This window comes from Bactrocera oleae, chromosome 3 (genome assembly GCF_042242935.1).
Source record: "Bactrocera oleae isolate idBacOlea1 chromosome 3, idBacOlea1, whole genome shotgun sequence".
Taxonomy (NCBI): domain Eukaryota; kingdom Metazoa; phylum Arthropoda; class Insecta; order Diptera; family Tephritidae; genus Bactrocera; species Bactrocera oleae.
The window spans coordinates 12,457,908-12,479,204 of record NC_091537.1 but is presented as its reverse complement, the minus strand read 5'-3'; the positions used below and the strand labels follow the sequence as shown (position 1 = coordinate 12,479,204).

Here is a 21,297-nt window from a genome sequence, read left to right as displayed (position 1 = left end):
ACACCATATACACATGTATGTATGTATATTAAGTGACTAAATTTGCTAATCAAATAAATTTACTCTACTCAAATTTCAAATGCAAATTGTGTATGTATATGAACATGCATATAATTGACACTAAATAAATTCAATAGCAAATTTTAGTTGACCACAACAACAAGCACAAACAATGACATAACAATAAACTAATTGCGAACTGCACACATTTAATTGTTTGATAGCATTTTTGTATATACATATATACCTACATATACGCACAAATGAGTACATACATACATATGTACGATATGTCTCTTTAAACACGTCTGAGCGGACCTGCTCTTCTGCCACCTTCTTTTTATGAAAATGTTAAACAAACTACAAAAATGTGATTAAAAATTAGCTGCACTACAAAAAAGCTTTTGTTTTGATTACACACACCTTTATAATATATATGTGTGTGAATGTGTGCGCGTTGTTGTTGTTAAATGTTTACATAGCTTGACAGTTGTGCGGTGATTTGTTTGAACTATAAAATCCAAGCAAACACACCCAAAAACAAAAACAAATATGACGCGTCTTTATTGCTTTTGGGTTTTGCTTTTTTCACTTTTTTGCAGTTTGTTTATGGATGAGTTCAAGGTGAGCACGTCGTGCGGCGCGCCAGCGACTGCCATGGCTTTTGTCGCTTTTTCGTTGATTTATGTAGCCCAACTCAGTTTCAATGAATGCCGGTGCTATAAAATTTTTGAAATCCTAATTTTGGATTTGTTTTTGTTCCTTTTGTTGTGTTTTGAAAATAAATGTGCGTTAAGTAAGTCTATTGATGCATTGCAATCATTCGTGTTAGTAGCCACACGATTTATGATTTTAACGCGAAAGTATATGAGTATATACATATGTATGTATGTATATTCGGCTGTGAGTATATATGCGTGCGCATGTATTTATGTAATATATTTGCATACTACAATATATATACATATGGGCGTGTTTATTTCCTTATATTTGTAGGCCTCCCACTTCCGCCGGCAATTAGACATTTCTTAAGCGAACTTTAGCAAAAGTTTGTGCGCTCTTTGTTTGTACACTACGCATTGCAATGCGTATTTACCGTTACATCGATTATTATGCATTCGTATTTTGCGCGAAGCATGTCTAATTTGTCTCTTCCGTCATGCAATTTGCATACTTCGCCAACTTGGCTAACAACTTTGTAGTATGCGCTACATAACTGATGTTCACAAGTGTGTGTGCGTTATGCTTTTCATGTCAATAAGTCACGTGATCTCTTTTATTGCTTTATCATTATGGAGTTGCACGAAGAATGCCGTTAAATGTTGTCGGTTCAACTTTAGTGCCAAACAAAATATACTTAAGAAACTAACTTAGCAAACTAAGCACTTACACATACACACACATATGCACATAGGTATACATGTAAGATATTGTAATGTTTCTGTTTAGTAATTATAATGTTTCTCTGCACACCATTTAATTTAATTGTGTCGGTGTCTGCTTGTATTTTTTTTCATGTTTTAGCGTGTTCCACCGCTTCGTGTTGACGATTTAATCAACGATTTACGCGACGGTACCAAACTTATTGCACTTTTGGAAGTGCTTTCCGGCGAACGTTTGCCCGTGGAGAAGGGTCGCGTTCTACGACGTCCGCATTTCCTCAGCAATGCCAATACAGCCTTACAATTCTTAGCTAGTAAACGCATCAAATTGGTGAATATCAACCCGGCAGATTTGGTGGATGGGAGACCACCAGTTGTGTTGGGTCTGATATGGACCATCATATTGTACTTCCAGGTAAGTTTATGTTTTCGCTAAAATTACTATATATGTATGTATACTTAATAAAATTCTACAAATGTAAATATATATGTATATATTATATATTGGAGTGAAGAACATAATTTTAGCATTCAACTTTAAAGCGTGTACTTTAGTGAATTTTGAAGGCACCCTGTATTTGCACTCTTCACATGTATACTAAAATATAAGTTGTATAATTGAATACCATAGTTATAAGAAAACTAAATATGTTTTACAAAAGGTCTGATATAAAATATTCTAATTTTCAATCTTGATTAGGGATTAGGTAGGTAGGTAGAATAGATGCCTGACGAGGCACTTGTACCTTTAAGCGCCTTATTTCGAAGCCACCGGGACTAAAATCTCTTCACCCTATTATGCCCTCTCTGAATCAACCCGTGTTTCTCTTGAAGTTCATCAATACAAATAGTTTTATCTGTGCAATTTCCGATACAACGTCAAGAAACCCTCGACCGATCGTTGCGATGCTTTTCCTTTTCCTGGAGGTTATAACCTCCACTTATTCTACCTCCTGACGGCTTCTACAATAATCATTGTATGATGTTTCCAGACTGCTGACATGCCCTCATTCCTTTTGAATTTCAATATCTCGGTATGTGCGGCCCATATTCTATTTACATACGTTTGCCTGGTTATTAAGCATGTTAGGGATTGACTTTACCGAGATTAAGCGATATATAACTTTAGCTATTTATAACACGCTTATATTATACATTAAATATCTGCAAGTAGTCAGCGGCAAATAAATTCCCTCTTTTCCGGCGGCTAATTGTAGGGTGGTGGATCTCTGCTTCACAGTTACTAGAAATATCGCTACGTCCTGTAACCCATTGCTAGTTTATTGTGAAGTAGGATGTTTGATCCACTAATCAATACATTCTTTCACTATCTTTGATGAAACCCTAAGAGACTTTAGTGATTTCAAAGCCGCTTGGCTATCTTTATATATTATATAAACATATTCTTTAGTTGTGAGCACACTCTTTGTCAGAACAAGAAGGCTTTCTTTTTCTCAGCGGTTACTTTGCCTTTAAAGTGATTGTGGGTTTCTTCTAACCTAACCTTAATATAATATGTATGTCACTCACTACCTCCTTGTTATGCATACTATTTATATTTTCAGATACTATTTTATAGTTTCAGATACCGTTTTGAGAGACGATCTCTTGACTCGAGCTATGGTTCTACTAGTTTAAAATCTGGATAGCTACTGCATCTATTTCAAAGCCGGAGCAATTCATTATTGGGTTAGGTTAGGTTCGATGGCTGATCTAGAGATCTGCTGTCGCCTGGCACTCATACTATTGTAGTCTTATCACAAATCGACTCGATGCCATTGATAACGAAGTTAGGCATTTCATAACCAGCTCTGAACGCACGGTTAGTGAGCTCAAGTTCATTGTTTAATGATAAAGAGATTGCTCGGTAGTACAACCGGTGGTTTATTGCTTTATACTACTTCGAGATCCTACAATACATATGCATAATTAAGTGCAGAGCAGTTTATCCTTCCTTGAAGCTAAATATTTTCCAGTGTCTGAATGCAAGTGCTAAATTATGGTCTGAAATTATTGATTATGGAGTAGAATAATTCGAAATATGGCCTCCGAGATGCAGTTGTGTTGTCTAAAGCTTGTAAACGGCACCAACGTTGCAAGTTGGATATAGTCTTCCAGATCTTATTCGCATCAATAACAGACTTTGTTATGGTATTTTCCTTCGCTGTTATGACTTTAAATGCAATTCTTGTATTTGGAAAATAGCTACAGGCCAGCACGTTTCTCAAAAATCGTAGGGTCAAAAACTTGAATTGACTTCCACTTATCCATTAGCTTAATTAGATTGCGTTAGCTGTGAATTTGAACACTTTTTTTTAATATTCCCTTTCGCTTAACCTTTGTATATGGTAAATAGTGCACTTTATTATTATTGATACTTTCACCAACTTAAACTTTTATGTATTTATGTAAAGCAACAAATTACAAAAGTAATAATCGCGTAAACAATTATGTGTACTTCTTTCCTTTCTATCTTTTTCAATCTTTTTGAAAATCGTTTTCGTTTCGAACGATTCGTTTTTTTCGCAATTATTTTTTGCTAACAAACAAGCTTCATAAGAAGAGGCGGAAAAAATTAGTAGTAATAATAAATTATGCGCCACAGGTAGGTTTGTAGCAGTTGGTTGTTGTAATGATATAATAATGAAAATTTTGAAGTAGATGTATGAATTGATAATATTTGCTTTTTTTAATATCGGTTGAAGCATAAATATTGCACATGCCACACACGCAGTTAAAATTTGAAGTTCATCTATTTTTGTAAATCATTTTTTGAATTTTTTGATTCGTGTTAAAAATTAACGATAATCACGAACATTTTTTGAATACAATACTTTTAATTCAACTTAAGCTTAATTTTATAATATTTTTGAAATTTCCAAATTTTTATTATAACTATTTTTTTTAAGAATTATTTTCATTCTGAGGCTACTTTAGATTTATAAACATTTACTTAGTTATCATAATTTCTTGCGCAACTATTTGTATTACAACTTTACTTTCCTTGCACACGTCCGTAACAGATTGAGGAGAACAGCCGCAACCTTGAATATTTGGGTCATGGTATCAGCGGTTCGGTTAGTTCTCTCGACAGTGTTGGCAAGAATGCCAGTGATCAAAAGGCTGAGAAATGGAAGCAAGGTGCTAGGAAGACTCTATTGAATTGGGTTACCAATGCCTTGCCAAAGTAAGTTACACACACTGAACTAAAACATATTTGTATATTAATCTTCAAACATTTTTTGTGCCCTCTGCAGAGACAGCGGTATTGAGGTAAAGGATTTCGGTGCCAGTTGGAGAGATGGTGTCGCCTTCCTAGCACTGATTGATGCCATTAAGGCGAATCTTGTCAATTTGGCTGATTTGAAGAAGACCAACAATCGTCAACGTCTGGAAACTGCTTTCGATGTGGCCGAAAGCAAACTGGGCATTGCCAAATTGTTGGATGCTGAGGATGTGGATGTACCGAAACCGGATGAAAAGAGTATAATGACATATGTGGCGCAATTTTTGCACAAGTACCCTGAACCAAAAGTGAGTAGTTACATATTTGCAAATACAAAATTTTTTTTGCTCTTACTAGAGTTGTTAAGAATTTACTTTGCTTGCAGGGTGCCTCTCGTGATACATCACATATACAGCAAGAGTTGGACGAACTACGTCGCTTTTTGTTGGAAAAGACTAGCGAATACGAGCCCATGGTCATGTCGAATTCATTCCCGCGTGATTTCGCTGAATATTTGATTGCACGTTCAGAGATTGACGCCCACTTGCCGGTCTACAATCGTCTGAAGCAGTTGATGGATAGTCAAAGTGGTTTCCTGCAAGTGCCTCGCCCCGTTTGGGAGGACATAAATGCGCTGTGGCAACGTTTACAATATCAAATGAATTATTGGCTGTGGTTATTGGATTCGGAATTGCCCGGCGAATTCGGTGTGGTCGGCAAGTGGTTAGCTGAAGCCGAAAAATTACTAATGGATAATGCGATACCGAACGCCATGAATGAGGAGACTGCATCGGTGATTAGTAGAAAGCTGGAGGAGCATAAATTATTCTTTGCTGATTTGCCACGCATTATGGCGATGTTCGATAATGCCAAACGTTCGCCTTTGGTGCAACAAGTGCCCATTGAACAGTTGCGCAATATGGAGCGTCGTCTGCAAGATGTGGCACCGAGGGCGGCTGAGCGTAGAATACGCCTGAAATTCCTCGAACACAAGTGCTGTCTAATTGCTTTCCTCAATTTGGTTGAGAACAAAATGAAGGGTTGGACTGGCAAATATGGCTACGAGGAGAAGGTCAGTCAACAATTGGAACAATATAAGAATTTCGTGTCGCGCAACAAAATCTTCCAAGAGTTCCAGAAAGCATTCATCGATATGCAACAAGTGGTGGACGAATACAAGCGTGATGGCAATGTGCCGCGCAATGATATAACAGAAATCGATCGTTTCATGTATGAGACGGAAGAACGTTGGAAGCGTGTCTCCATGGAATTGAAATGTTGTCAAAACTCGCTGGAAGAGGTTGTAAGCTGTTGGAAGACATGGAATCAACTGGCGCCTACTTGTGAAGAGTGGCTAAACTTGGCCGAAACTAAACTGTCACGTTCCGAAGATGAACGTTTAGAATTCTTCCAGGATATCACCACTTGGAAGGACAAATTCGATACACTTTCCAATGCGGCCAACTATTTGATTGCCTCCTGCGAAGATGGCATTGCCAACAATCTACGCCAGAGACATGGCAATTTGTCGGAACGCTTTGAGCGTCTCTTCGCCAACACTAAACAATACATGCACGCAGGTGATATTATACGTGCACGCAATGAATACAAATCCGGTATTGAGAAACTCTCTCAATGGTTGCGTCATGCCGAACAAGTGCTGGAACAGCGTCAAATGCTCGGCAACACACAGCAAATTACCAAATATGGTGAGGACTTGCAAAAGTTAGCTAGCGAGATTGACGATAATGAGGAGCTCTTCAAGACAGTCAGCCGTAACTTCCAGGGTCTCATACAGGATCTACCACGCGAAGAAGTTGACAAAATGATGAAGTTATTAAAACAGGAGAAGGAGTCTTTAGTGCGTATACGCGCGCAAATACCAGCCAAACTGCACCTTTTCCACCAGCTGCTCATACAACAGGAGTCACTCGAAGCGGGCCAGAAGGAAATACATCAATGGCTTAACGACGCTGAGACCTTGTTGAGCACACATACGTTGTCTGGTGGACGCGATGCTATTAGCGAGGAACTGAATAAGCATAAAACTTTCTTTTCGCGCACTGTCTACTATCGTTCTATGCTGGAGAGCAAGAATAAGGTTTTCCAAAACCTATTAAAATCTGTCGCCGTCGATGAAAATATTGACACCTCACAAACGGCACACAACATGCAACAATTAAACGAGCGTTTCAATTACGTCATACAGAATGCCGAACAGTGGGAGCAGCGCTTGAATGACGCCTCACGCGGCTGGCATGCCTTCAAAGAGAACGAACGTGTCGTTAGTGAGTGGCTGACGCAGGCAGAATCAATGCTTATTGAGAAGCATATTGAGTCGAAGACAATAATTGAGACCCAGAAATATTTCTTTGAAAATGTTAATGAGCGCTGGATGCACAATCTGGTAGAGTCTGCACAAGATTTGCTTAAAACATTGCCAGCGCAAGAGCAGAAGCCCGTGGTGGACTCGGTGGAGAAATTACAAAACAAGTGGCAACAGGTGCTGTCGCAAGCACCACTGCATTTGCTTAAACTCGAGTTCCGTTTGGATGAATCGGCTTTCTATCAGACATTGCAAGAGGTCGAAAAGGAATTGCATCTGGAACAACAAGCTTTGAATCGCAACGAAGATATTGACTCAATATTGAATCGTAATGAGCATTTCTTCCAACAACAAGGACCCATACCGCGCATTGAGAAGAGCTTGCAGAACATGCAACGCATCAGTCAAGCATATGGCTACCAGAAACCGACCGATGTTACTCTAAATCAGGCCTATGACAATGCCAGGTCGCAATGGCAGCAATTGTCTGGCAAAATCGGCGACATGCGTGAGACATTGCAGCAAATACCGGCTCAATGGGACAGCTACCATGAGAAGTTCAAGGAAATGGTTGAATGGATGAATATTGTCGATAAGAGTTTAAAGAATATTGTCAACGAAGTGAACAGCATGGAGGAGTTCGAGAAGGAGAAGGTGGTCTTCCAGGTAATGATTTAGCAATTGTTCGTATAACAAAACATTTGTGGACTTGGAAGAGATTTTGTAACATAAACGTTCAAAAACTATTTTGTACTTCGAAATCCACAGAATAGCTTTTTCATACGCAAAACTCAAACGAATTGTGAATCATTATACTAATACAATTTTCATTGTAAATCCATTAACGCAGCTCAGGGAACTTGTGGTAAAAACTAATAACCAATTTTAAAAATTTTTGTTATTTACCCTGATTTTGTTTAAGAAATTCCATTAATATTTAATTGGCTTTATTTTCAGAAAATCTGTCAAGAAGCAGATAACAAAAGGGAGGACATGAAATGGCTGGTGAAAACGCTAGACTCCTTACTTAGCTACGCCAGCGAAGATGAGGCCAATCTCGAACAGAAAAAACTCGAAGATCTAATTGCTCGCTATAAGAACCTCATACCCACCATTGAAATAACAATGGTGAAGACCGAGGTGTTCTCCAAGTGCTACACATATCGTCGTGAGGTGCACGAGGTTGTCTGTCTGCTTAGCAAAGTGAAGGAGCAAGCCACCAATATACCACCACCAGAGAGTCTTGAACGTGTCAACAAGCTGATTGAAGAGCAACAGTATGCCATTAGCCAGCTTGATCATCAACGTCCACACATCATGTCAATGTTGCAGCGTGGCCGTGATTTAAGTAAAGACGTGCATGCACCATCTTTCGTTAATGTAGAGGTGAAGAACTTGGAAACCGGCTGGAATGAGGCATACACCGAAACCGCTGACAAACTGCAGTCCCTCAAGGGTACACAAGCTGTGTGGAATGACTTTGTCGATCAGAAGAACGATATCTTTTCAATGCTGCAGACAGCGGAAACGGAGTTGCGTGCGCTAACACCATTGCAGACCGACCCAAAGAATGTTAGTCAAGATTTGCATGCCAAGCGTGAGCTTAATATACAATTGCAGCAAGCCTCCCATCAACTGCTACCCAAATTGCACTCCTTGAAAGCCGAATTGGCGCCATTGGCCGCTGCCGATAAGCGTCCTATATTGGAGAAAGAGGTAACTGAGGTTGAGAAGATGTTCTTCAATACAATGGAACATGTGAAAGATCGCGTTGGTTATCTGGAGGACTATAGCGCCAAGTGGAATAATTATAAGTCGCGCTTGTCTGAGTTGCAAGAATGGGCAAACCGTGTAGCACCGAAGAGTATTGAGGCATTACAGTCTGAAGATCTCACACCAGAAGAGCGTGTAGTGAAGGTGAACGCGTTCAAGGGCGTACTTGGCGAACGTATGAAACAACTGGACATTTTGGCTTCGGATGCTGCCGAACTGGCGCCGAAAGAGGGTAATATTGCTGAGGCTAAACGTCTTAAGGGTGAAATTACCAAGCTACAAGAGGTGCTGAGCGCTATCAACCGCAATGTCGATCATCAAGCAAAGGCTGTGCAAGAGGACCTGGTGAATTGGCAACAGTATCAAACTGGTTTGCAGCAAATCAAACCCGTTATTGAGGAAAGTGAAATCAAGGTAAATACAATAGTTCCTAAGCCCATTACACTTGAAGAAGCCGTTGCATTGCAACAAAATGCCAAACAATTCGAAACACAATGCCTTGAGCAGTTAGACAGACTCCAAGGCATTTCAAACATTAGTCATAAAATGCTGTGCAAAACCAATGCCCCTGACGAGTTAGATGCCATGCACTCTCGCTGGACATCAGTTCATGAAAATGCCAAGCAAGCCAGTGGTAAGCTGGAAAAACTGGTCGCGAATTGGAAATCATTCGATGCCGATGCAGCCAAACTCGAAGATTGGGTTAACAAAGGCGAGCAATTGGTGGGCAAACGTCCAGCTGTGCTCAATACACCACATGTTGATAAGCTCGAAAAGGAACTCGTTAAACTCAAGTCGTTCAATAATGAAATTTCGGAACAACAAGCGAAACTCGTCGCGCTCGGTCAGTCAGCCGATCAAATAAGTTTGCATTTAGCGCCAGAGGGCGCAGTTGCGCTCAAAGATCGCGTAAATGGCATGAAAGCCAAATTGCAAAAGTTATCCGAGGCTACACGTGCCAACATCAACGAAGTGTCGGACGCAATTATTGCGCGTCAAGACTTCAACGCCAAAATGGTGAACTTCTCCAACTGGATGGATCAGCTGCGTAATCAAGTCGCACAAGTTGAAGAGATTAATCCAGAGCGCGTTGAGACCAGCCTACATGTAATACATGCGCTGATGCAAGAGCACGCCGACAAGAAACCCAGTTTCAATGCCATTTATGATGAAGTTAAGCAGCTGTCACTTTCAGCGCCGGCTGAAGAAGCTAAATCTTTGAATGATTCATACACTGGTTTGGTTGTTAACTATCAGAATCTTGAAACTAACTTGCAGCAGAAGAAGATTGCGCTCGAAAAGTGGACAGAGATTCTGGGCTGGAAGAATGAAACCGAAAGTCATCTGAATTATTTGAAACATCAGCTAGAGAAACCTGATGGTCCGCAGACTGAAGAGCTTAATAAGATTATCAATGAAATCGACACAATTGGTGGCTCAATAAGTTATTGGAAAGCACAAGCCAAGGAGATCGATCAAAGTCCCGCCATTCAGTTGCGCGACGCTTTGACACGTAAACCATTGATTGCTTCACAGATTGTTAATGATGTTGAAAACAAATTAGATAATCTTAAGCTGCGTTCTCAAGCACAAAAACAACAGGCAGAACAGATGAATGTACGCAAAGAGAAATTCCAAACTCTCGGTCAAAATTTCGGGCAGGCGTTGTTGGACAATCGTGCTAAATTGAATAAAATTCTTACACAGAAGCCCGGTTTGGATAACATTGACCAAATAATAGCCGATTTAATTGCGCTTAATGAAGTTGTCAAAGGACAAGCTGACATGAAGAATCGTCTTCATGATGAAGGTTCTATATTGATGCGTGAAGATATCGCTAGTATGCCAGCCATACAGGAGAGTCTTTTATTCTTCGACAAAGATTATGACACGCTACAGAATGAAATCGCCGAACGCATACAAAAGTATAATTTGATCAGTCAAGCTCTACGCGAATATGCCGATACTAAAGATAAGTTCGCAAAAGAGCTGAAGAAGGCCGAAGATCTCTTCAACGCTATACCACAACAACCACGCGACGAGGTGGAGTTGCAACAGGCCGCAGAAAAAACACGTAAAACTATGGAGCAAATACGTAAATCCAAGACGAATCTTGATGACTTAGAGCGTCGCGGCAATAATGTGGCAAAATTATTTGATGCAATCGGTGAGGTTGTACCGCAAGAAATAGCCAACGATGTTAAGGCAGCCAAACAACAATGGCAAGATCTGTACGATAAGACTGCAAAGAATGCACATATCTATGAAACAGAAGCTGTCATTTGGTCTCAGATCGAAGACGCTAAAAAAGAACTTTTACCATGGTTAAGTGAAACTAATCAAGGTTTATGCGATGCCGCTGATAATTCAATCGAAATCGAGTTCGGACCAATGCGTCTAACCAAATTCCACGCGGAACTGCCTTCTTACCAAGTATTGAAGGACACTATTGCCGATAAGAGTCGTGAGCTTGTAAGCATTAACAATGGCGTGGAAATTCCATCGCTTACTGAATTGAATAAACTACTGACTGCACAGTTCCAAGAGGTCGATTCGAATGCAGCACGTTTGGAAGCTGTAACCTCTACCTTTAATGAGCAAGAACAAGACTTGCGAAAGAGAATCAAGAACGCCGGCGAACAAGTGAATAAATTGCGTGAACAGTTAATCAAATGTGATGACATGTCCGGTGAGCCGAACAAAATCATGGAACGATTACTTAAGTGCCGGGAATTGCGCGCCGAATTAGACAATAGTGCTAATGAAATTGACAACATCAAGCAACGAGTTGATGAGATGCGTTCGCAATATCCCACTTTCAGCGAGTCTATCATTCCCAAAGAGCTGAATAATGTGCAAAAGCGCTTCGAGGCTGTCGATACACATGCCAAGAAGATCGAGTCATCACTTTTGCAATTCCTTAAGAAATTCCATGCTGACAAAGTGAGCATGCTAAAACGTATAATTGCTACACAACGCGAGAAGGTCGCATGGTGTCAGCCAGAGTCGACGAGTGATAAATACAATTTGGATGTGAAACGCTCGTCCCTCTTAGAGGTAAGCAAAGCGATTGATGACTGTCACAAGCGCAATGCCGATATTGGTAAATCTTTGGAGCTACTAACAGCTGTGGAATCGCCACAAAACCTGAAAGACCTACAAAAGGACGCCCAATTGTTGAACGGTGAAATGAAAGCACTGCAAGATAGTTTCGACAAAATCAAGAATGTGCTCGATGAAAATGTGGATTTATGGTCGCAATATGAGCAATCCAATGAGGAGCTTTCCGCATGGTTGCGTGATGTTGAGGGACGCATCAAGGCCGAGACTAGCAATCAAGTCAATGTGCCAGAAATCGAGAAAAAGTTGCAAGAACTCGCATTGTTGCAGCAGGATATTGCGGCACATGAGCCGGTTGTAAAGAATTTGGAGAAGACTTCGCAGTTATTGATGGAGAAAAATCCTGAAGCACGTATTAGTCAGTTTGTCACGCATTTGTTACAGCGCTACCAGACTGTGGCGAAAAGCTTGGCCGGCTACGTTGATAAAGTGCATAATGCAAAGCGTGCGAATAATAATTTTGTAACTGCCGCAAAAGAATTCAATGATTGGTTGTCTGATGCCAAGATTGAATTCCAGGAATTGGCACGTATGGGTTCGCCCGGCTCATCTTCGGCCACTGCCCAGCAATTACAGACAATTAAGAATTATTTGAAGACCTTCGATAATGGACAAATTCTATTGAATAATGCTGTGGATATTGGCGAAGCATTGTATCCCATAGTAACACCTGAGTATCGTGAAAAGATACGTGCGGAGTTACGTAATATACGCGAAAACTATGACTATTTGCGTGATGAGGCTAATGCGCTTCTGCAACAGGTTGAAGCAGTATTGATACAGAAGACAACCATTGAAGAGAGTTACACCCAAGTATCACACTATCTCAATGAATCCAAAGCCAAGGTCGCTGCTGCTGACGAACTTTATCCCACATTGGCGGCTAAGAAGAGTGCTTTGCAGAATTACAAGACACAGTTGCAAGAGATTACTTTGCATAAGAATGCACTCAAACAGTTACATGATAAGGCTGTGACACTATGCGATGATGAATCCGAACGCAAGACTGAAGAGTCTATTGAAGAGTATAATGGTTTGTCAAAGAAGATCGCCGACCGGATCAATGTGGTTGGTAACCAGGTTGTTAAACATGAGGCATACGATCAGGTGTTGGAGAAAGCACAGGATTGGCTTAATACCATCAAATCTGAAGCCATTGACATTTTGAATGAGACAACTTTCGAAAAAGAAGGCGCAGAAGAAAAGTTGACTGTTGTTGAAAATCTATTGCAACATAAGCCTGAAGGTGACTCTATATTCGATACATGCCAGCAGCTATTACATACAGTGCTAACACAAACACATCCCAACGGTCATCCTGCTTTGTTACGCAGCTTTGAGGAGCCGAAGAAAGCGTGGGTAGACTTCATGACGCTCTGTCAAGACTCACTCGTCAAGCTGAAACAGCTGTGTTCCAAATGGGATGAGTTTGAGTCGATAATCGATGAGATCGATAACTGGATGAAGGATGTTGAGAATGTTGTAAAGAATCAGAGTCTTAAAAGTACGGCCGGCACGAAGAAAGCACATTTGGCACAATTAAAAAACATCGCCAAAGACATTGAACAACGTGCTACGTCCATTAATGATCTACTCGATCAGGGTCGTGAAATTGAAGGTGAAACCGATTTGAATCTTAAATTATCTCGCTTAAATACACGCTATCAAACTTTGAAAAATCTCTGCAAGGAATCTATTGCGAAGTATGTCAACTACACAAAAGATCACGAAACATTTGATACTGATTATGAGATTTTCAAAAGTGATCTACAAGAATGCGTAGAAGAATTGTTACAAAATAGTGAGATTGTTGGTGACCAAAATGTGTTGCAAGATCGTCAGAACAAGTTGCGAGAGATGGCGGATAAACGTATCAACGACTCCACCGCATTCGAGAGCTTGGTGGATCGTGGCGAAAAACTGTACGGACATACAAGCCCCGATGGTCGCGAGATCATTCGGCAGCAATTACGTACATTACGTACTATGTGGGATAATTACTCCGATGATTTGAATGCGGCCACGCAAAAGATCGATCAATGCCTACAACAATTCAACGACTTCAATATTGCCAGAGATCAGTTGGCGAAGTGGTTAAAGGATGTGGATAAGGCAATGCAGAGCCACACCGAGCCAAAGACGACACTACAAGAAAAGCGAGCACAACTCCAGAACCACAAGTTACTTCACCAGGAAATCACCACACATAATGTGCTGGTGGATAGTGTGTGCGACAAGGCGCAGATTTTGATTGATCAAATCAATGACAACACGCTAAATGTTTACCTGCAATCGCTTAAACAAATATTCAATGGCATCGTAGAAAAATCAGAAGTAATTCTAAACAATTTAGAAAAATGCGTACAAGAGCACACCGAGCTAAACCATCAAGTGGCAGCCGCTAAAACTTGGATATCTGGTGAGAAGGAAAAGTTGTTGGAATGTGACGATGCCTATGGTGAAAAGGCTGACATCAAGCGTAAGATTGAGACCTTGGTGCAGTTGGCACAGAATAAACCGCAAGCACAGAAGCTAGTCGATGATATACGTCAGCAATTCGACAAGGTTAAAGCCAACACTTCAGAAAAGGGTAATGAGATCTTAGCAAAGGAAATCGATGAACTCGAAACAACCATAAAGAGTCACTTTGATGATATCGAAGGCATCGAAGGCAAACAAAAGGATGTGCTGCAACAATGGAATGACTTCGAGAGCAAACTTGAAGAATTAACGAAGTGGTGCCGCCAATCCGAGGGTGTCTTCCGTGAACAACAATTGAAATCTACTTTGCACGAAAAGGTGGAACAACTCGAGAAATATAAAATACAACGAGATCTGATTTTGCAAAAGGAGAAGGCAATTGATGCTTTTGCAGATGCTGCACATGCATTGCTAAATAATTGCGGCGCCGAACGACTGAAGACACTAACTATACAGATCACAAATCGTTATCAACTGTTGCAAGTGTTGAGCAAGGAAGTTGTCAATCGCTGGTCGAATTTGGTGGACGATCATCAAATATATCAAGACAAATACAATGAAGTTGATCTATGGCTCCAACCAATCGAACATCAGCTAGAGAATGCGTTGAAAAACGAACCCTCACAAGCCGCTAACATTTTGCAAGTTCTACTCTCTGAAAAAGAACAAGCTGAAACCTTATTTAGCGCATTAAATGCTGCTGGTGAAAAAGCATTACCCGAAACATCGACTGAGGGTCGTGAGAAGATACGTAAAGATCTGCGTGACATACACGAGCGTTGGGATAAATTGGATGAAGGTATACGTAATCTGCAGAAACGGCAGGAGGCACAAAGTGTGCAGCTGTCAAGCTATCATGATATTCTTGGACAGACCGTCAACTGGTTGGATCAAATTGAAAAGGTATTGCAGAATGAAAATCCCAGCACTTGGACAAGTGCGCAGGAAATACGCTCCAAATTGTACAAATACAAAGCTACCACACAGGATATTAACTCGCATAAACGCATCATTGAAGCTGTGAACGAAAAGGCTGCCGTGCTGTTGGAGGGCACGGTACCAGCAAATGCCGCTGAGATCAAGAATTCCGTCGCTGATGTTAACAAGCGCTACGAGAAAGTAGCGGGCGATTGCGCCAAATTGCTTGGTGAGCTCGAGGAAGCATTCGATGTGTATCAACAGTTCAGTGAATTGCAGAAGGCACAACAGGATTATCAAAAGAATTTGTGGGATCGTTTGACCGGCTATTCGGATTATTCTGGCAATAAGCCGGCTTTACAAGCGCGCCTAAGTAAGATATGTGAAATTCAAGATGCTTTACCCGAAGGTGTGGTAAAACTACAAAATCTGTCCGCACATATTGATGAGAAGGCCAAGTTGTTGCCGGCGCGTTCCAAAGAGGCGATGTCACGAGACCTGGCTAATTTGCATGCCGATTTCGATAAGTTCAGCGCTGCGCTCAGCGATGTGAAGAGCGGTCTTGAGAATCGTCTGCAGCAATGGAGCGATTACGAAGTGAACTTGGATCGTTTGATCAATTGGTTGAGTGAAGCTGAGAATGCTCTCAAGAATTACAATCCCAAGTCCACAATGGAAGAGAAAGAAGAACAATTGAACCGCTTCCAATCACTAATGCAGAACTTGCGTCAGAATGAAATTGAATTTGAGAAAATGAAAGACGATTCTTCGGAGCTCATTCAAAGTTCAGGCGAAACTAGAATTGCCGTTAATGTTCAACAAGTTACCTCACGCTTCCAGTCTATACAAGCAACAACAAAAGAGATTCTCAAGAAATGTGAACAATCTGTGTATGATCATCAACAATTCAATGAGAAATACAAGCAGTGTTCAGATTTTCTAGCCAACGCTCAAGCGAAATACGATGACTCTAGTGACCTATCGCAGGTGGGTTCTCGTGACGATCTTTTGAAGAAACAGACTGCAATTCAAGAGCTGTTGACACAACAACCCAATGCTTCGTTGATGTTGAACAGCACCATTGAAGCGGGTGAGAAGTGCTATCCTTCAACGGCCACAGAAGGTCGTGAGGCAATACGCGTACAATTGGCAGAGCTGCAAGAAGCTTTCGATAAGCTCTATGACAATGTAACAATTACTTCGCGTAAGTTACAGGACAAGATGTCCAAATGGTCTGGTTTCGATGAAATCGCCGAGAAATTGCAAAACTGGCTGAACGAAATCGAGAAAACACTACCAACCGATATAGAATTGAAAACAACTTTGGACGAGAAACGCGCCAAATTGCAAACATATCGTGACATTCTCAATGATCTCAATAATCATCAAGTTGAGGTGAAGAACTTGCAAGAAATCGCAAGCAATTTGCCAGAGCAAAATGACCATGTTGATAATATTACCAAAGAAATTGTCGAACAATTTGCTAAAATACATAAGCGTGCACAAAACTTCGTGGAACGCTATGAAGCCATTGTGAGTGATCATCAACAATACACTAAAGCCGTTATGGAAGCACAGGAGTACATTGAGGCCACACATAACACCATTGACTATTGGGGCGATTTGGATTTGGAACAGGTTTCACTCCATACAAATTTGGATCGTTTGAAGAACCTCAAAGACAGCTTGGCGGATGAGTTTCCACGTGTCGATCAAGTGCGTGCTCTGGGTGAGAAGGTTATTCCTGGCACTGTCGAGAGTGGACAGACAAACATCAAGTCACAAATCGACACCACACAACAAGAGTGGGAAGGTCTAATCGCAGCCATTACATCAACCATTGAAGCTATTGAAAATCGCTTACAACAATGGGCGGAATATGAACAATTACGCGATCAATGTTTGGCATGGATTAGAGAATCCGACAACAAATTACACGCGATTGATCTCAAGCCAACGCTCGATGAAAAGAAGGCTCAGTTGGAAGCATTAAAGAACTTGCAAGGTGAAATGCGTGCTAAGGAGCTGGAAATCGATAGCGTTTCCGAAAAAGGTCAGCTATTACTGAAAGGTGCCTCCAGCATGCGCTCATCTGGACCTGAATTAACAACCAAGTATCAGCAGATATTCCTCAAAGTAAAAGAACTGAATAATCGTTGGCAACAGTATGTGACTTCACATCAGGAATTCGACAACGCCGTCTCTGAATGCGCCACATGGATTAATGGCATCAAAGACAAATTGGATTATTGCGCTGATATGTCTTCTATGAGTCAAAAAGAGTTGGATAAGAAGTTGGCAACCATACAAGATATCATATTATTGAAGGATGAAGGTTCTGTAAAAGTACTTAGTATTGTTGAATTGGCACAGAATGTGCTTGCCAATACAGCACCGACTGGCCACGAAGCGATCAACAAAAAATTGACCGATCTACAAGAATTGTGGTCTAATATTACATTACGTATCATCGATGTAAAGGCCACCTTGGATGACTCTATAACTCAATGGTCAGGATTCTTGGAACAGGTACAAAATGTACGCAAATTCAATGAATGGCTTGAGAATGTACTAAAAGAACTCTCTGAAAATCAAACTACCATGCCTGAGAAGCGTGCGCAACTCGACCGCATCAAGGCCACCGAAGAGAAGGTGCGCGTAGAGAAAATCGACGTTGATGCACTGAAAGTGCAGGCTAAGGAGATGATTGCTAGCGGACAGCAAAGCCAAGCCGCGTTCCAAGCGCAAAAAGTACTAGACACCTTTGACGAATTATATGTTCGCACACAAAAATTGCTCTCCGATCGTCATGATCAATATAGAGATCATCGTCTCTACAAGGAAGCGTATGACGATTTGGTTAGCTGGATTAGTCGTGCACGTGAGAAGTTCCCTGCTCTTAAGCAGAGCAGTCTAAGCGACAAATTGGCCATTGAGAATGCAGTGCAAGCCACTGAAGCCATGTTAAACAAACAGGCACAAGGTGAACTATTGGTCGAACATTTGGTTCATACTGGTGAGGTCGTATTGACAAGCACATCACCACAGGGACAAGAAATCATTCGTAATGATATACGCGCATTGCGGGATAGTTTTGAGTCACTCTTCCGTGAGATTAATCAACAAAAGGAAAGCTTGGAGGTAACTATGGTGCAATGGCGCGCTTACAAGGATGAGTATGAGCGCTTAATTGAATGGCTTCAACAAATCGATATACTTGTAAAGAATCACAAGTTGAATTTAGCGCCAAGCTTGCCAGACAAAGAGAAGCAAGCTGCTGATATGGCTGAAGTTTTGGCGCGTTTGGAGAATGGCAAAGAAGATATTGACAAATTTAATGCCTCTTCTGCGGGATTACTAAAATCACACTTGGAATCCTACGTCAACAACCAGCTGAGACACTTGAACTCAATGTATCAAGTTCAAGTCAATCTTGCTAAGGATGTGTTAAAGAAAGTTGAGACTAATCGTGATCAACATCGTGAATATAACGCGAACTTGAAGGCTGCGCAAGACTGGATAAATGATGCCAAAGCTGCAATACGCGAAGCTAGTGAATCCTCCAGCGCAGGTTCGAAAGAGCTGTTGCAGAAACGGCTAGAAAAGATTCAACAATTGATAAGCAATCGTGAAATTGGACAGAACCTGGTACACACAGCGATCAACAACGGCGAAAAGGTGGTGAGGAACACCCGCTCCGATGGTCGTGATACGATCAACAGTGAAATGAGAGATTTGCAGAACGATTGGGATAGGTTAGTTAAGAAAATGTCAACCGCCAAGGTACAATTGGAAACCAACCTACTTCAATGGGCCGATTATAGCTCGAGCTATTCACAATTGCAACAATGGATTACCGATCGTGAGAGTAAGTTGCAACAGGCTTGTGACCAGAAGGTTGTGAAGTCAAAACGTGGTCAACCTGGTCTCACATCCGGTTTGAGTGAACGTAAAGCGAATCTACGACAAACTAATAATATTGTGCAAGATATAGTCTCTTTCGAACCAATGATACAATCGGTGGCTTCGAAGGCGTCCGACCTACAACAGGGTGCTCCTGCCTCAGAAATTTCCAACAAATATGAAACACTCACCAAACAAGCAAAGGATCTATATGAAAAGCAAAAGACAACAATCGACGAATTCCAGGCACTCATAGATGCGGGTAACGAGTTCGCTGCATGGTTGCGCAGCGCTAAGGAGCGTTTAAGCAAGTGCTCAGAGCCTACTGGCGATAAACAAGCACTGGCTGAGAAAACACATCAACTGAAGATTCTGCAAAGTGAAGTGCCAGAAGGTAAAAAGAAATTGGAAGCTGTATTAATGCAGGGTGAGAGCGCTGCACGCAATGCTGAACAAGAAGATCGCGAGATTATTGAAGAAGAAGTTGGTTTGTTGCAAGAAGAGTTCGATGCCTACGTAGATGCACTCACGAAAGCTAAGGATTATTTGGAAGTTGGTATTGTCAAGTGGTCAGACTACCAAGATCAATATGGCGAAGCATTAGAATGGCTTACCAAAACCGAAGCATTGGTGCAATCCTACAACAAATTACAAGACAGTTTAACACGCAAAAAGGTGGTGTTGGAAGAGTTCCAAGGTCATTTGCAAACGCTTTTCGACTGGCAGAAAACTTTAGATCACCTGAATATGAAGGCACAAATGCTGCTGGAGACCTGCTCGGACACACGCATCAGCAACGCCATTATGCAGTTGACAACCAAATACAATGCTCTACTAGCGCTGGCCAAGGAAGTGATGCGTCGTTTAGAGTTGCACTATCAAGAACACCAACAGCATCGCACTTTGTATGAGGAATGCCAATCTTGGATTGAAGCTACACGCGAGAAACTTGAGGAGTGTGCACAAATACCTGGCACACTGAATGAGGTACAAATCAAACTCAACACTGTTAAAAATCTGCGTCAAGGCTTTGAGTCGGGTCAGAACAAGCTACGTTATCTGCTCGAACTGAAAGAGAAGGTAATCATGAACACTGAACAAGGTGGTGCTACCAAAGTGCAAGAGGACACTGAAACTTTGAAACAAGACTTCGATAAACTGCTTGTCGACATGAATGACGTGCGTCAGAAACTGGCAAATCGTCTGTCACAATTGGAGGAAGTTTACAAACTACTTAAGCTGCTGACCGAATGGCTTGAAGATGTCGAACCGAGCGTCAAGACGAGCGACGAGTTCTTGAACGATTTAAGTGAAAAGCGTGCCGCATTGGAGAAATTCCGTGCCATACAACGTGATATAAACGGTCATAATGATATTGTTGAGAAGATTAACACACGCTTGAACGAAGATAACAGTCTTGACCGTAAAGACTTCAGCGATGGTCTCAGCAAATATGAGAACTTGCAAGAGACCGTTGGTAAAATCATCGAGTCGCTCGAAAATCAAGTCAATAACCATGACAAATACAAGCAAGCATTCAATGAAATACAAGATTGGCTGCGACGCACACGTATTGAGATCGAACAGTGTGCTGACTGTCATGGTGAGAAGGCACAAGTAGAAGAGCGTCTCAATAAATTGGGTGATATTGGAGCTAGCATGGTCGAGGGTAAATCACTGCTGGACGCCTGTGAAGAATTGAGTCAAGCAGTGATTGCCACAAGTGGTAATGAAGGTCAAGATACCGTCTCGCAAGAAATCAAACAATTGGTAGCCGAATGGGAGGCACTGCAGGCAATGGTGCGTGATGCACGTTCCAATTTGGAAACCTGCCTCGGTTTGTGGAATTCATTCTTGCAGAATTTCATTAAGATTAACAAATGGATTGAAGATATTAGCCGACGTGTTGCTACCGCTGGCGAAGCCGACAATAAAACACCCGACGACTTGGCATATGCCAAGGTAAGTTCATTCATGTGTCTCCACTAACACTTTCCCTATGTATTAACCATTCACGTAAGCTGTGCACCTATTGTAACTAACTAATCAACTAAGCTTATTGCGAGCAGTCATCGTAAACTTACACATAATCCTAGAACGACTCACCCACAAAACACAGTGTACAAAACACAATGCTTTTCAGATCTAAATAAAATAAATTTCTGTAA

At 41.3% G+C, this 21,297-nt stretch overlaps 1 protein-coding gene across 9 annotated transcripts in view; it reads left to right on the top strand.

The window, feature by feature from the left end:
• Msp300 (Muscle-specific protein 300 kDa) overlaps positions 1-21,297 on the top strand; it is a 186,188-nt gene that overhangs the window by 56,297 nt on the left and 108,594 nt on the right. For 7 of the 9 annotated variants that reach the window (XM_070107521.1, XM_070107523.1, XM_070107517.1 and 4 more), the window contains 5 exons: positions 1,525-1,797; positions 4,406-4,569; positions 4,640-4,916; positions 4,994-7,600; positions 7,892-21,091. In XM_070107521.1, the coding sequence (XP_069963622.1) occupies positions 1,525-1,797; positions 4,406-4,569; positions 4,640-4,916; positions 4,994-7,600; positions 7,892-21,091 (16,521 nt within the window). The remainder of the gene's footprint in view (positions 1-1,524; positions 1,798-4,405; positions 4,570-4,639; positions 4,917-4,993; positions 7,601-7,891; positions 21,092-21,297) is intronic. The other 2 variants (XM_070107524.1, XM_070107522.1) reach the window with 1 other exon arrangement.